This window comes from Penicillium bovifimosum (genome assembly GCF_028826915.1).
Source record: "Penicillium bovifimosum strain IBT 22155 chromosome Unknown utg000007l_segment0_segment0, whole genome shotgun sequence".
Taxonomy (NCBI): Eukaryota; Fungi; Ascomycota; class Eurotiomycetes; order Eurotiales; family Aspergillaceae; genus Penicillium; species Penicillium bovifimosum.
This window is the reverse complement of record NW_026622716.1, coordinates 954,342-968,603: the sequence shown is the minus strand read 5'-3', so window position 1 is coordinate 968,603 and position 14,262 is coordinate 954,342. Positions and strand designations below refer to the sequence as shown.

Below are 14,262 nucleotides of genomic sequence, written 5' to 3'. Positions count from 1 at the left end.
CATAGCAAGTAGACGAAGTACCATGGAATGAGTATTGACGTCTTTTGCCACGCGTCGGACTTTCGGTCAAACTTTCATAATTGACTGAAACGTTGGGTGAGAACAGTAGGAAACAGCACTACCAACTGTAAGTTGATCATCATAGAAGCCTAGTCACCTATGTCAAACAGATGGCTTTTTGGATGCCAGTACCTTGGTAAGGCTATTCCAGAAACAGTACGTTAAGTAATATATGTGGAAGAGCAGCAAGGGCTGGAGAAGAACAACGTAGACTATATCGTTGAAAACCGAGTACTGAATTCTCCTTTGTATAAAATCATTTTCTGTCCTAGCCTCTTGGATTAGATATTCCGACTGCCGGACTGCTACTGACTTGAATGAGGTCTCTAAGCCCGGTCGAGATCCCCGTTCCTAGGGATGATACCCTTATAGAATGTTTACGCAGCCAGATTAATCGGGCCCACGCCCTTTCAGATGGGGGCAAGGGAGCGAAATGCGAAATGAAATGACCAAGGGTGTGATCTCCTACAACAAACAGGTTTGAGAAAAGATTTGTCGTATACTGTGAGGTACAACCAAGGGAAGTAGGGCAAAGCGATAGACATCCATAGCAGAGAAAATATCTTCGAATGCCGAAATCTCACGCCGAGCTCGGTTGTCGGTCTGCGGGAGAATGTACTAATCTGCTAGCGATGATGATTCGGGAGCTCCGCACCGGCACCCCGCACCCGGCACCCGGCACCCCGCATCTCACATCCCGCATCCCACATCCCGCATCCCGCATACAAGTAGTAGTAGAACTGCAGTACCAAGCAAATTTTGGTACTGTTTCCCGGTACTGTTTCACGGTACTGTAGTACCTTTTACTCATGTATTAGCTTCAGTGATCTTTCTAGCCACCTTACTTATGATATTTCTATTGAAGCAATACATTGAAATAGCATTAATCGCTCTAGTGATATTACGCATTCTAACTACGTTTTTATTATAAACGACATACTGAAAAATACAGGGCATTTCTACATAACCTATGCACGTCACAAGTGTAGTCGTATTTGCACGCTGTTTACAGTACTGCAGTACTACCGTCGCAGTACCACAGCACCGAACTAGGTCCTTTGGTACTGCCAACCCACACTTTGGTAAATGAGTGACTGGGCCCGCTTTTTGTAAGTTGATTGGTGATCAAACTACCAAAATAGGAAGTGTATGATCGGGACTCTCTAGATTCAAGCTTCAGGATTATCTAGTGACTTAAGTCGCCCCCAATATGCCAATATACAGCCCACAATAGGGTAGGGAAAATGGCCTGTTATAGTTCATCCAGAGCCATTCCCCGCACTAAAGGGTGATGGACCAAGTAATTCTTATAAATGCGTGCTCACTGCATCGAAAACCTCGCTATTCCCCGAACTAGCTGTTGTATCCTTCGATTTGATAAACCTCCAGTTTTAGACTCAGGAGCTGCCCAACATGACCGACGCGACCGCATTCCTATTGGACTTTACGGTCAGTCCCCCCTGCAAGCTCTTGACCATTTGACTTGGCAACTAATACACTGCAAACAAGACGTTTTTTTAATATCATCGACAATCAATTAGTTCAGACATCGGAAACACGGCATGGGATCAACCCCGCTAACACAAAGCCCAACCCGCCGGTGCCTATCTCGACTCAAGATGATCTCGTCAAGGCAGTCAATGCGGCCCGGGTTGCTTTCAATGGCTGGTCCAAAACCACTTGGGATGTGCGACGTAAAGCCCTGCTTGCATGGGCCGATGCTGTCGATGCGAATGCCGACGGATTTGCGAAGACCCTTACCATGGAGCAAGGAAAGCCTCTGAGTCAGTCAAGTATGGAACTTGGAAAGGCAACCGAATGGATCCGCGGCCTGAGTTCGATCGAGATCACCGACAATGTTCTAGAGGAAACGAAGGACCGGAAAATTATTCAGCGCTATACGCCCCTCGGCGTGGTCGGCGCAATTGTGCCTTGGAACTATCCGGTTCTTCTGGCAGTTGTCAAAATTGTCTCTGCCGTATATACAGGAAATTCTGTCATTGTGAAACCATCTCCGTTTACCCCATACTGCGACTTGAAGTTGGTTGAGCTGGCCACTCGCTTCTTCCCTCCTGGGGTTGTGCAGTGTCTAAGCGGTGACGACTCCCTGGGTCCCATGATTACTGAGCATCCTGGGATTGATAAAATCAGTTTTACTGGATCCACTGCTACCGGAAAGTTGGTTATGGCTTCATGCGCTAAAACCTTGAAGAGGGTTACACTGGAACTGGGCGGCAATGACCCGGCGATTGTCTGTGAAGATGTTGATATTGATGCCATCATTCCCCAGATTGGCATTCTGTCCTATCTCTGCAGCTCCCAGACTTGCATGATGATCAAGCGACTCTATGTCCATGAGAAGATCTATGATGATTTCTTGAAAAAGCTTGTCGCCTTTGTCAAGACACTTAAAGTTGGCGAAGGCACCGAGCCAGATGTCTTCTTCGGGCCTATTCAGAACCAAATGCAGTTCGAGAAAGCCAAAGAACTTCTCAGCACCATTTCTACCGAGAAACTGAAAGCAGCACTTGGGGGCTCTGTCGAGCCCTCGTCCGGATATTTCATCCACCCAACCATCATTGACAACCCGCCAGAGTCGTCCCGCGTAGTGCGGGAGGAGCCTTTTGCGCCCATCCTGCCAGTCATGAAATGGTCCAACGAAGACGACGTCATCAAGTGTGCAAATGGCCTGGAGACAGGATTGAGTTCTTCTGTCTGGAGTAAAGACCTCGAACGCGCTACCCGGATTGCCGATCAAATGCAATCCGGTAGTGTATGGGTGAATAGTCATTTTGACCTTTTGCCTACTGCATCTTTTGGTGGCCACAAGCAAAGTGGCATTGGAGTGGAAGGTGGTCTTGGTGGTCTTCTTGAGTACTGCAACTCACAGACCCAGTGGTTGAAGATTAAAGACGATACCGGGCATGAGATGGAGTGAGAGTGTCGGCTGCACAGGGTGTTCGCTTGGTTGTCCAGTATTGCGCTGTCTGTTGGCATCACGGTCTGTGGGGTGCCAGGAAGTGATCCTTTCTCGACAAAGTCAAAGTCTCTCGTTGATCATAGTATAATGGGTATTTTCTGAGACCAACAAGACGGGGACGCACTGGTTGTTGTTTCCTTGCCCATTTCTCGTTTGGTGTATTCGGCTATCATACGATTGACTATTTAAACAAAGGCTATGCCACAGTCTGATACGTTGATTTCTCATTTATTACTGCGTAATGATTTCCTGCACATCATGAGTGAAATGAAAATCAATGCTTTTTTGTATGTCCTGTTGATTGTTGAGGATGTCGCTTGGTCTTCTCTAGCCTCTAACGGTTTATGGGTCTAAATCCGGTATATCCAAACTACATACTCCGTATGCTAATTAGCCCAACGGGGACTTGTGAGGAAGCTTATGCGCCCAGTTTTCGGCGTGCCCATCATAGTCCCCCGCTCATGTAGATCCGAGGATTGACAGACCTCGTACACGGCACGCACCTTGAGTTATGTCAAGCAAAAGCAAATCTAGAAACGGCGAAACAGTCTTTTGTCAGAGTGTTATTCTTGCTGCATCCGCTGTGGTCCGCGATTCTCGATATCAGACCCGTACTGTTTCGATCTTTCCTGCCATGTTACCTTGGGTCCATATTTACCAGGTCGTGCCGCTTCTGCCGATAGGTTGTCCTCCCTATAGCCAGTTTCAATTACTGGGCATCTGGGCTGATGTTGCAAGAAGACAATGCACCCGGCTCCAGATTTTTTATACTATTTTCACCAATGTCCTATGATTTAGCAATCGCTGCATCGCTGTGTAATTCCTCTACTGGCCCGCGGTCAGCAATGACACTCTATCTCGATATGAGCTAGCCTCATGAGCCATTTCCGATCGTGAGACCTTCGTCGTAGCATCTAGAACCGATATGCCGCTTTTATGAGCTATTGGCTTCCTCGCATACTCTATTTTCTGGATTGTTTCCGCATTGGCGGCATGTAATTCGCGGTCATCTTGGCGTGCGCTCGGAACGCTGTTCTTAGCCCTACGAGACATAGCTGGTCCAGAGGCAAGTCTTCGCTTCTCCACTCATGGAAGTTTCGTGCCTGCGTAAATGTCTTTTCTTTTCTGCTTCTTCAAATTAGTCATTGTATAGGGAGACAATTTTTGGGTCGTATAGGTTGACCGAAGAATTGAGCCTGCCTGCCCTTTTTTTATACCTCCTCTACGCCCAAAGCACCGTGTATGGTTACAACGCTACTTTAATCAGAGGCCAAGGCCGGCGCCTCCCTCCACGCATTACGAAGCCTAGCAGGGTCAAACTGTTGTGTTGAAGGCTACGGCATGTGACCGGCACGGAAGAACCACTCTTCCGTGCACTGGCCAAAACACCCTCTCTAGCCCCCTGACGGCTCCTAGTTGATTAATCCATCCAATGCACAAGATATATCCTGAATCCTACATCTGTAGAATCAACACAAACTAGGGTGCCTCACTGAGTGCAATGTGAAAGATCTACCAAGCAGTGATAATCCCCCAGATGCTCTTTGGGGTGTCCGTGTGGTACCACTACCAACCCATGCTCATCAGCAAGCCCAAGGCGCTCACAATCTGCAAGCTTTTTGCGACAATACAGAAGCAAGCAGCATGTCTGATCAACGGAGCCTTCAGAACGACGGCAGCAGAGGCGCTGAATACCGAACTTCACCTACCGCCATCTCTGTTCACATGAACCGATTGGTGAAAGAAACGGCCCTGCGACTTCGAACAGGACCAGTATTAGCTGTCCCACCACTGATGCTGTGATGCCGACCGGCCGAAGAAAGAGACTGGGCTGGATGGACACCAATGGAGGCGCAGCCCTGGAAGGCGGACGGATGCCTCACGGATCACCCGGGAACTTTTTAGGACTGCAGTGCCAGGTCCACTGTACTCCCTTGATCCAAGTGGGCACACGAGCGGCAGCCGACAAGGATGAGCGGCTGGAACAAAGGGGATATGGGGATGCTATGTGGTGAGATGTGCTTCTGGTCCCTACAGCCAGAAGTGGGGACGACGCTCATTTTGTTTTTGTATCATTTCTTTTGTTATAGTCTACATTTTTTCCATTCGAGGGCGACTGGCCGGAAATGCGCAAAGCGAGTTTCCAACAAGTCGTCCAGTGGGCTGGCACCCACACTTTCCAGCTGTCGGCAGGCCTGGCAGCAATCCCGCATAGCAGCTTATACTTAGAGCGAGCTACATCGGGCTCTCTCTATCTCTACAACGCTACTTTGACTTATCTCGAGCCATCTCTCCGGGGCTCAGAATATTTCTGCTAGCAATAGAATAAAAATGAGTAGGTACACGATATGAGTGGAGATAGGGATCTTGGCTACCACTAAAGACCTTTCTTGTCACAAACCCCGATCAAATAGGTAGAACGGATTTTCAGCGGGTTACCTATGGTTCTGGTCACTTGCATATATTCTGTCACTTGCGCGGACAAACTTTGACTAGCAGACCTTCTTGCTTCACGAACCACCTGATTCAATTGTTCATTAACATCACTTCATCACACATAGCTCCTTGCTTTAAAATACAGGTAATGACTTACCAGCAGGTCTCTTTCCACACAGCATCGGGATTTGTGAACGCTACTTCAAATCGATTGAAAAACGTTGGTATCATCTGTTAAATTTGCTTTAGCATCGATTGCCTTCCGAAATTCAATATACGCGTTCATTTCTGGGGGGTACTTGATTCACCTTGCTCATCTCCATCCAACTGATATCTGGAGTAGGTCATGTCAGTTCTGAGAAGACCTTGGAGTAACTATACAACACATACTTTTCCCAATGCAAACTCGAGCACCGCCGCCGAATGCAAAAAAGAAGCGTTCTAATGAAAAATCAGCATCACAAAAGGATTGTATGTTTTAGCTGCACATGGTCACATACTCATGTTACCGTTGTCGCCAACCAACCATCTTTCGGGACGAAATGTTTCAACATCTTCTCCAAACACACTCTGGTCCCTGTGGACAACCCAAGGGTTAACGCCCACTGTCGTCTGTCAGACTCTGTCAGTATGTTGTGCAAGATGACTAGGAGATCCAAACTCACTCCACCCGGCAAAAAGCAGCCGTTGATCACTATCCCCTCTTTAGGTACAACTCTTGGCAGGCTCATACCAACAGCCGGATGTAGTCTCAAAGCCTCGTACATGCATGCTTGAAGGTATGGCATCTCGTCCGCCTCGTCCAATTTAACTGGGTCGGAGAGTTTTCCTTGCTTTTGCCGGTCATCAATTTCATCCATGAGTTTGGACAGACAACGAGGGTTCTTCAACAAGTAGTAGATGATAGACCTAAGAGAGATAGCCGTTGTGTCGGATCCAGCAAACACATTTGATGCTGCCATGGACAAGATATCGTCGTCTGACATCTGCTGTTCTTTTTTGGTTTGGACATCATATAGCTTGGCAAGAATATCATGCTGCTCGCCGTTAATCCCTTTGCGGCTCGTCACTTCACCAGCTGCGATCTGACGAAGCTTTCCATGCCGCGCAGTAATAGCCAGGTGACTACCGATGATAGGTGTCAAGTAATCATGTATCCAGTAAAGCCACGGGACCTGACCAACCCACGCAGCAGAGCGAAGAGCGTTCTCGATTTGGCTGAAAGCACCACTATCTGTACCATTTTCGAGAAAGCCGAATGTCTTTGAGAATGTAATCTGGCCAATCACGTCTTGGAAAAAGTCAGTTACGTCTTTGGGTCATAGCTGGCGTTGGAGTACCAAGATGTCATACCAAAGGCAAAAAGTTGCAGCCACTTTCCCAAATTGATTACCGCGTCGGAACCATGTCGTGACATGCATTGCATGAAACTCTCCAAAATCTTCTCGACTCCTGGTTCAAACTCTTTCAAGCTTGTCATGGAATAAATGTTGTTCACAAGTCTTCGCTGGGTTCCGTGAATACCCTCATCTCGTTCTGCGAATAGATCGAACTTGCGGCGGCCCTGCCAGACACCTTGCCTTGCGTGGTTAGATTGTAATCATTTCGGTACCTTCGTTGGCCGACTCACTATACCAGTCGCTCTTCCTGAATTTCGTGCCCGCGCCTGTTGTTGGGTCGATTAGCATTAATATTCTTTTGGAAGAAAGGGTTAATATCTAGAACTTAGTGATTTCATACCATATATGGCCTTAATAGCAGCCAGGTCAGCCACGCTCACTTCTTTGGGGCCGACCCTAACCAGTTTACCATGTTTTTCATGAAGGTTGAGCATGACGCGATGCAAGTCGCCCTTGTCCGAGTGCTGCACCATCCACAATCGGGAGACAGACGCCGCGAACGGGCCTGGGATTTGGGCCAATGGGCCGAGGAATCGGACGTATAGGACATACAAAATAAAGAAGAGGCCTAGTAAACAAATAGCGCTGACACAAAGCTGGCCCCGGGCTCCAATTGGTAGGTCCATTTGTGATAGCAAGGGAATGTCGTCAATAGAGTCCATCTCAGCTAGTAGAAGTAGCTGCTTTAGTCGATAGTGGAAAGAAAAGCCACTGATAATGAGAAATACAAATTGTGTTGGAAAGAATCGCTTCTAAATACCCTTGGATGAAGGAGGCTCATAATTTTGTATCGGTAACTATGTTTTACAGTTCCGAAACAACTGTTCCGACCCGGGGCGTACTATCTCGTTATTCCCCTTATCCCAACCCAGGATATCGTCCCGCTTGAGGTTGGGGAATGCGGGGCAGCGGGAATACCGGAAGTGGCGGCGGTTTTGTGGGGTCATGGGGAAGGGCCGTCAGCTTCTCGAGTCATGTGGAGCATGTTGTAGTTATTGAGTGGAAAGATAGTTAGAATAACCAATCAGGTCCATTCGGGGTATTTCAAACGCCGCGTAAGCTTGTTATGCTTACAACAAGTACTACTCTTACGCTTCTACAATCAAACAGCATACTCTAAGTCGGTTTCATCTGCGGCTATACCTAGTACAGTACGATATATACCTGGTAATAGAGGACTCCTTCACGTATTCATAGCGATGAAATATATTTACTACCTAAAGGTTGTGGTGGAGTACACAAATGTTCATAATGATGAGAGGTCCACCGCTAGCCTAGACGGCACTTGCGCATAGATCCTAGGTATATGCCCGTGATATGCCCAAGCGTGAATGATGGTATCGCAGCAGACATGGTACATCCGCACCTCTATGCGCGATTACGCGGTGACATGGATATGTTTTTATCCAGATTCATGATACCGGAACCCATGAACCTTATCGTCCTCGCCGTCCTCGCCGTCCGCTTTTATCGGCATCTCAGCTCTAAAAAACCTTCTCGGTACATCATCGATAACTGCCGTAAACCTCTTCTTTCTTTCCCTCTCTTTCTTCCATCTCCTCCTTTCTCACACACGCACACTTTCTCTCTCTCCACAAATAAACTACTGATATAAGGGGGAAAAGAGAAAAAGGAGCATAATTATCATGGCAGAGACCGGTTCTCCTATCTCGGATCGCTCGGACCCCCCAGAATCCCCCCATCAAATAATCAGCTGGCGCAGAAACCGCCTCGTGGACATCATCAAGCAGAACGACCTCACTCAACTCCGTCAATTCATCGCCTCATGCCCTCCCGAGGCTGTGATCGCCCCTGGATCACCCTACTTGGAGGACACCTTGTTCAATGCAGCCTCATACGGCAGTCCTGAGGCTCTTCGCATCATCTTGGAGGTGTACGCTGCGGCCCCGGACGTTGTCGAGAGGTTCAATCTCAAGTTCTGTCTGCTGCTCGACGCATGTGGTGCGGCAAATATTGATGTGGTGCGCTTCATCTTGGACTGCCATGACAGTCCGGAGAATCAGTTACCGCTCGGGCCGGTGGATTTGCTTCAGAGAGATGACTCCGGAGATACGCCGATCATCGCGGCTGCAGGGTCGCTGATGAATTTTGATAAAGCCGCAGATGAAGTAGAAGATGAGACTGAGTGGATTCAGGATCGGATTGCGAGGGGCAATCAGTTTATTCATCTCCTTCTTGACCAGGGCTGTCCAGCGACAGATGTCCTTCCCCCTTTGCCAAATGATCTCCGTCCTGGGGGAAGTCAGGTGCGGGATAGTGTGCTTGGGCTTGCTGTGTCAAGGGCCAATGGTCCATTAATTCAACGGCTCATTGACTCCGGTGCCGATATCTACCTTAAGCATCAACACTTGCATCATGCCATGGTACCATTCCAGTTGAGGATGACAAAGGGTCACGCGTATGATGTAACGACGCTTCATCTGGCAAGTTTCTTCTACAATCCTGATGCGGTTAAACTGCTCTTGGATCATCAACATTACAAGAACAATACCAACCCTGACCTGGCTTCCTGCCGTGACAGTGATGGGCGACTCCCACTGCATTGGGCAGCTAGCGGCCCTGGAGGTTTCAACTGTAGACTCCTGGATAAACAGCTGAAAATCACAGAGACCATTCGACTGCTTCTTGACCATGATTCTACTGGTGTCAACCTTGTTGACAACACTGGATCCACGCCGCTGCACTATGCTGCTATGTCCCACACTATGTGCGGTTGTAGCCAGCACGCTGAGCTTGCTATCCGCACTTTACTCGAATACGGGGCTGACCCCCGGATCCCCGATGGCTCTGGCCGTACCGTTTTACATCTATTAGGGTACCACTCCACTCAATGTGAACCCATCGAGACCACACTCCTGGATTTAATCCTGTCACACGGTGCCAATATCAACCATGCCGAGAACAACGGTAAAACACCATTGCACGTCTTTGCTCAGAATTTGCGGCAGGTCTCGGCGGCAAAGTTCTTAATTGGGCGTGGGGCGGATTTCCGCGCTCGGAATACTGTCCGCGAGACGCCCTTTCATGCGGCAGCGCGGGGGATTTGGAATGACCATGTACGCCGTGATCGGAGAGATGAGGAAGTGAGAACTGCGAACAAGATCAGGCTTCAGGATGAGATCATGCGTGCTCTGCAGGAGGTTGCCGGGGAGGATGCTGCTATGTTGATGAGCCAGCCAAATGCGGAGGGTAAAACTCCGCAGGACTTACTGGAGGAGACGAGAAATCGGTGGCAGGGAAGGGGGCAGCCCATACCAGACCCCGGAAGAGGCAGAGGCAGAGGCAGAGGGCAGCCAGTAGGAGCATGATAAACGTTCAGGAGGAATATCTCATAAGGGTAGCCATCGTAGCACTTCTGACTCTTTTTGTGAGGGGTCGGGGTAAATGACATCAACCAACCAACCAACCACCGTAGAACTCTATCTGCCTAGTCCCAAGACCTGAATATTTGCTTCCACTCCATTTTATCATTCTTTCGATCCTGCCAGATTATAATTCCAATCTGGGCCACGCAAGCCTCAGAGGCTTCCTCCTCGAGTTTTGGGGAGTAGTTGGCCTTTGGAATTAAAGTCTCAATAGTCGTTGCTCCAGTCCAGCTCCCCGAAATATACTCCGTACGAAGTAAGCAATCCCATTGCTGATCCTATCGCTAATAAGCCCAATGAGAGGCAGTATACCGAGGCGTCATGATGTCTTCGTGAGCCTCTTGAGGTAGAAAATTAACGAGGTGGCCAACCAGAATGAATGGCTGACCTTGTACAAAGACATATACTCCGTTGGAAGTACGGATTAGAGTATATAGCGCAGATCATTGTACGCATGTAGAGAGACTGAGGAGAGCTATGGCACTCCAATGTGGAGCTTGGAGTAACATGGGCCAATAAACTCCTTGCAACAGGCACACAAAAGCCCCATACGGCTCCGGTTTCCATCCGTAAATAGAATATTCTATGCAAACAGTTCAAACAGAGCTGAAAGGTGGGTATTTTCCAGGCCATCCAACATACGTCATACAAACATCACGCCTAGTTAATTGGCTACTGATGTTACTCTGTGCTTCAAGAGCCGAATCCAACTCTCAGTTGCTCCTTTCAAATTGCGCAGAGTATCCCATAAAGCTCACAGAAACACCAATCAGGCCAATAACTCGAGAGAAAGGACGCATATATAGGCAGTACGGAAACATCGCCCACACTTTCGCCCGTCGAGCTAACGGGAGACAAGCAGAGCAGAACCTGGCTGGCTAGTCTACTGCAAGAATTTATTTCACCCTGCTACACAAGTTAGAATTCCTCTTAGACAAGTCCGTGACATGTCCACTTTTATGCCATATTTCCCAGGCCCCCCATCCAAGCCTTCTTCTCGTACTATGTTGGCCAATAACAGTTCTCCATAATAATTAATAGAATCCATGCAACGTTACTGAAGCTCACAGTGTAAAGTTTTTCTGCAAACCTCACGAGAGCTTCCCATCAATGCATATACGGAGTTATTCATACATATAGAAATCGCCTTGTCTCTACGACAGTGAATTGTACACGTGCGATAAACCGACCACATAGGCTATCTAGATTCCCTTAATTCCTCGGGCCGATAAGTAGCTGTGACTGACTTCAGAACCTACTATGTATAGAGAACTCTTGTGTATTGAGGATCAATCCACGTCGGAACCACCACTTATCGTGCTTTACGCTCAGTAACTTGAACTATTAAAAAAAAGCCATAAATGGTACTTTTAAGTCGCTGAATTAATTGCAAAGTTTCTAGTCTGGTAGAAGTGCCGCCTTGGTCTTACGACTTCATGTATGTTGTTCCGGTGTATCTTTATCAACAAGCTCCAGATCCTGGTCGGTTACTAGTTTTGGGGCTGGATAGTAGGAGTTCTTGATAGGTCAGTCGACTTTTCATCAGAGACATAGTTGGAAACATACTAGTTGCGAGCCAAGGAAAGCCCAAAATCCCGAAGCATCTGCTGATAAGATAAATACTTGGCCGGTTTCCCGAAGGCGTATGCCCACACAGACATCAGCATCGCACATCTTGCTATATTCGGCCGCTTTTTTCATAAGGCTTGATTTTCGATGACCTTGTTTTTGGCGCTTGGACTTTCTGACCGATTTAGATCGATTGGACTGGGTGGGAGAAGCGGAAGCCATATGAAGAGACGCGTCACCGTTGGAAAAGACTGAAGGAAACAGGGCACTAAATAGTCGCAGGTATAGTCGAATGGCTCTCAGGGATTCTTAAGACTACAAACAGGTACAAAACGGCTCTCTTCATGTTCATGGGTTTTCGCGTTGAAAAGGAGTGCTGCGCTCCAGAACCGTGGTCTTTAGAGTTCATGGTCAACGAATACCAGAAACGGCCCCCGGCAGGTGATGAGTTCACAGCAGGCAACGAATTTGCGTTGAAAACCACGACCAGGGACGATCGAGGAATCCGCGGTCCAGAAACTGCGGGTATTCGAGTTCATGACCAGCAAAACTCTGAAACGGTCACTCCAGTAGGTGATGAACGTAAAATGTGCCTAACAAATTTATTGCCACGCCCATTTTGACGCCTAGCACGGAAGGGAGGGAGCTTGGTTCGTTCAAAACAATTAATGGTGTCCGAGGAACGCATCAAGTCGAGGTCTGTTTATAGCAGGGAATTTCTGATTTTGAGGGCCAACAGTACTGTAATCTGTGCTCGGAGTGCCGCGGACTAAACCCAGAAGGGGTTAGCCCCAGCGGCGATCAGCCCTAGCCGTAAACCTTTATTCTTAATATGGCTTAGTTATGTACTTAGCGCTGTCCGTAAACTCCTTTGTCCATGGATTTGAATGGGGCTATCGGGTCCCAGCTGTTTCGACGCAATTAAAGGGGAATCTATCGTCTTCCGAGACAACTGCCAAAGCTAAACCATTTGTAGTTAAGCCTACTTGAGCTTAGCAAGCTAGAAAACCGGGGGCGGATCATTGATATAGACACGCCTCCTTCAAAAACCCTCTGCCCTGCAACACCTAAACTCTGCCAACTCTGCCTTTCTACTCCGATTAGTTCTCCTCGCAGTCGTCCAAATCTCATCATGGAAGCGAAAATCCCCTCCGGTCCCTCTCCCGGACCGGCTCAGAAAAAGCAAAAATCAGACCACCCTATGGGGCGTATATTGGAACCCATTGGGTTCTACAGACATCCAATCTTGTATGACACATTTCCTAACTCTCAGGTGCTAGCTGCTAATCTGCTCCGTGGAGGTTCACGCTTGGCATTTTCGCTTTTTTCTTTCTATTTACTGTCGTTTGTCAACGATACTGTGATGCAGATTCTTGTCGTTATTACCGTTGGAACATGATGTCTGTCTTTGGAATGTTTTGTTTCGTTTATAGCATGTGGGTTGACGGCGCCCGGAAGCTTGCGGCGCAAAGCAGACAGCGGGAGCTGGAAGATGCTTTGCGCGATGAGAAAACGCTGGTGCCTGCTTCTTCCGAGAAACAGAGGATGGAAAAAATATATCAAGATTCAAGCTGTTAACGACAGCGTTGAATGGTATGGCTTATGTTATCTTGAAGCTGATCCAAGGTGTTTGAGATCAGGTGTTTGAGATCAAGAAGGATGTTGATTTTAACACTACCGTGACCGGAGCGTGTCTTGAGAAAGATGCGGCCGGTGAGAAGTAGTGGAGGGTAGAATCAAACGATGGCTGACGCACGCACTGTCGGTTTTTGCTATCCTGCGCTGGCTTCGCGGCGGAGCGGTATTACTGCGGCTGTGTTGCCGGCTGTACTATTCATCTATTAGACATGCGATGAAGGGTCAAATGTATCATTGCTGTTCTGTCTCCTTTCGGAGGTTTGGATGAAACCTGTCCTGCGTGTTTAATATAGACACGGATATGGCGCCAGTCACGGTAGCGACGAGAATAGATAGTTGGCACGAGCCAATATACTTGTCGAAGCTGCCGTTGATATGCTGTACCGTACGTTGTTTTCCTGTGTATAGGTATTGTCAGATTCCAGACCTGAAGGTTCAAGTGAAACGTAGTACTCATAGGGAGGGGAATACTCGGCCATCGACTGCCTGCAATAAGATCGAGCTGATGAACCGGGTATTGCACCGAGTAGCTTATAAATGGTCATTCGCCATAGCTACTCCAGACCCTCTGCTCCCTTGGGCTCACTGCTTTATGTCTAGTAAAACTTCGAGCTATGTCTTCCGTTTGGTAGATCCATCACATAAACAGGTGATGGGGTAGGGAGGCCGTCTCGACGGCGGCGCGCAGAATTTCTAATATCAGACATGTCAGCCAGAGGTGAGAGGATCATTAGTTGTCTATTGATTGTGGCCCGTGGGCATCTGAGCCTGTGCCTGTACCCAAGGGCGGGTT

At 48.1% G+C, this 14,262-nt stretch overlaps 4 protein-coding genes across 4 annotated transcripts; 3 read left to right on the top strand and 1 right to left on the bottom strand.

Annotated features, from left to right (window-relative positions):
- Window positions 1–1,473: 1,473 nt before the first annotated feature.
- Window positions 1,474–2,998, top strand: N7515_009282 (aldehyde dehydrogenase family protein; the record flags this gene model as incomplete). Its single annotated transcript, XM_056670026.1, has 2 exons — window positions 1,474–1,509; window positions 1,607–2,998. The coding sequence occupies 2 exons, from the start codon at window positions 1,474–1,476 to the stop codon at window positions 2,996–2,998; spliced, it is 1,428 nt and encodes a 475-aa protein (XP_056517825.1).
- A 2,511-nt stretch (window positions 2,999–5,509) lies between these two features.
- Window positions 5,510–7,502, bottom strand: N7515_009281 (cytochrome P450; the record flags this gene model as incomplete). The annotated part of the gene is made up of 9 exons (XM_056670025.1): window positions 5,510–5,561; window positions 5,634–5,707; window positions 5,785–5,810; window positions 5,867–5,917; window positions 5,977–6,088; window positions 6,142–6,767; window positions 6,830–7,051; window positions 7,107–7,142; window positions 7,217–7,502. 9 exons carry the CDS (start codon window positions 7,500–7,502, stop codon window positions 5,510–5,512), a joined length of 1,485 nt encoding a protein of 494 aa, XP_056517824.1.
- Window positions 7,503–8,522: 1,020 nt separating this feature from the next.
- N7515_009280 (ankyrin repeat domain-containing protein) lies at window positions 8,523–10,205 on the top strand (the record flags this gene model as incomplete). The annotated part of the gene is made up of 1 exon (XM_056670024.1): window positions 8,523–10,205. The coding sequence occupies one exon, from the start codon at window positions 8,523–8,525 to the stop codon at window positions 10,203–10,205; it is 1,683 nt and encodes a 560-aa protein (XP_056517823.1).
- Window positions 10,206–12,963: 2,758 nt separating this feature from the next.
- On the top strand, window positions 12,964–13,555 carry N7515_009279 (uncharacterized protein; the record flags this gene model as incomplete). The annotated part of the gene is made up of 3 exons (XM_056670023.1): window positions 12,964–13,079; window positions 13,265–13,349; window positions 13,472–13,555. The coding sequence occupies 3 exons, from the start codon at window positions 12,964–12,966 to the stop codon at window positions 13,553–13,555; spliced, it is 285 nt and encodes a 94-aa protein (XP_056517822.1).
- Window positions 13,556–14,262: the final 707 nt, after the last annotated feature.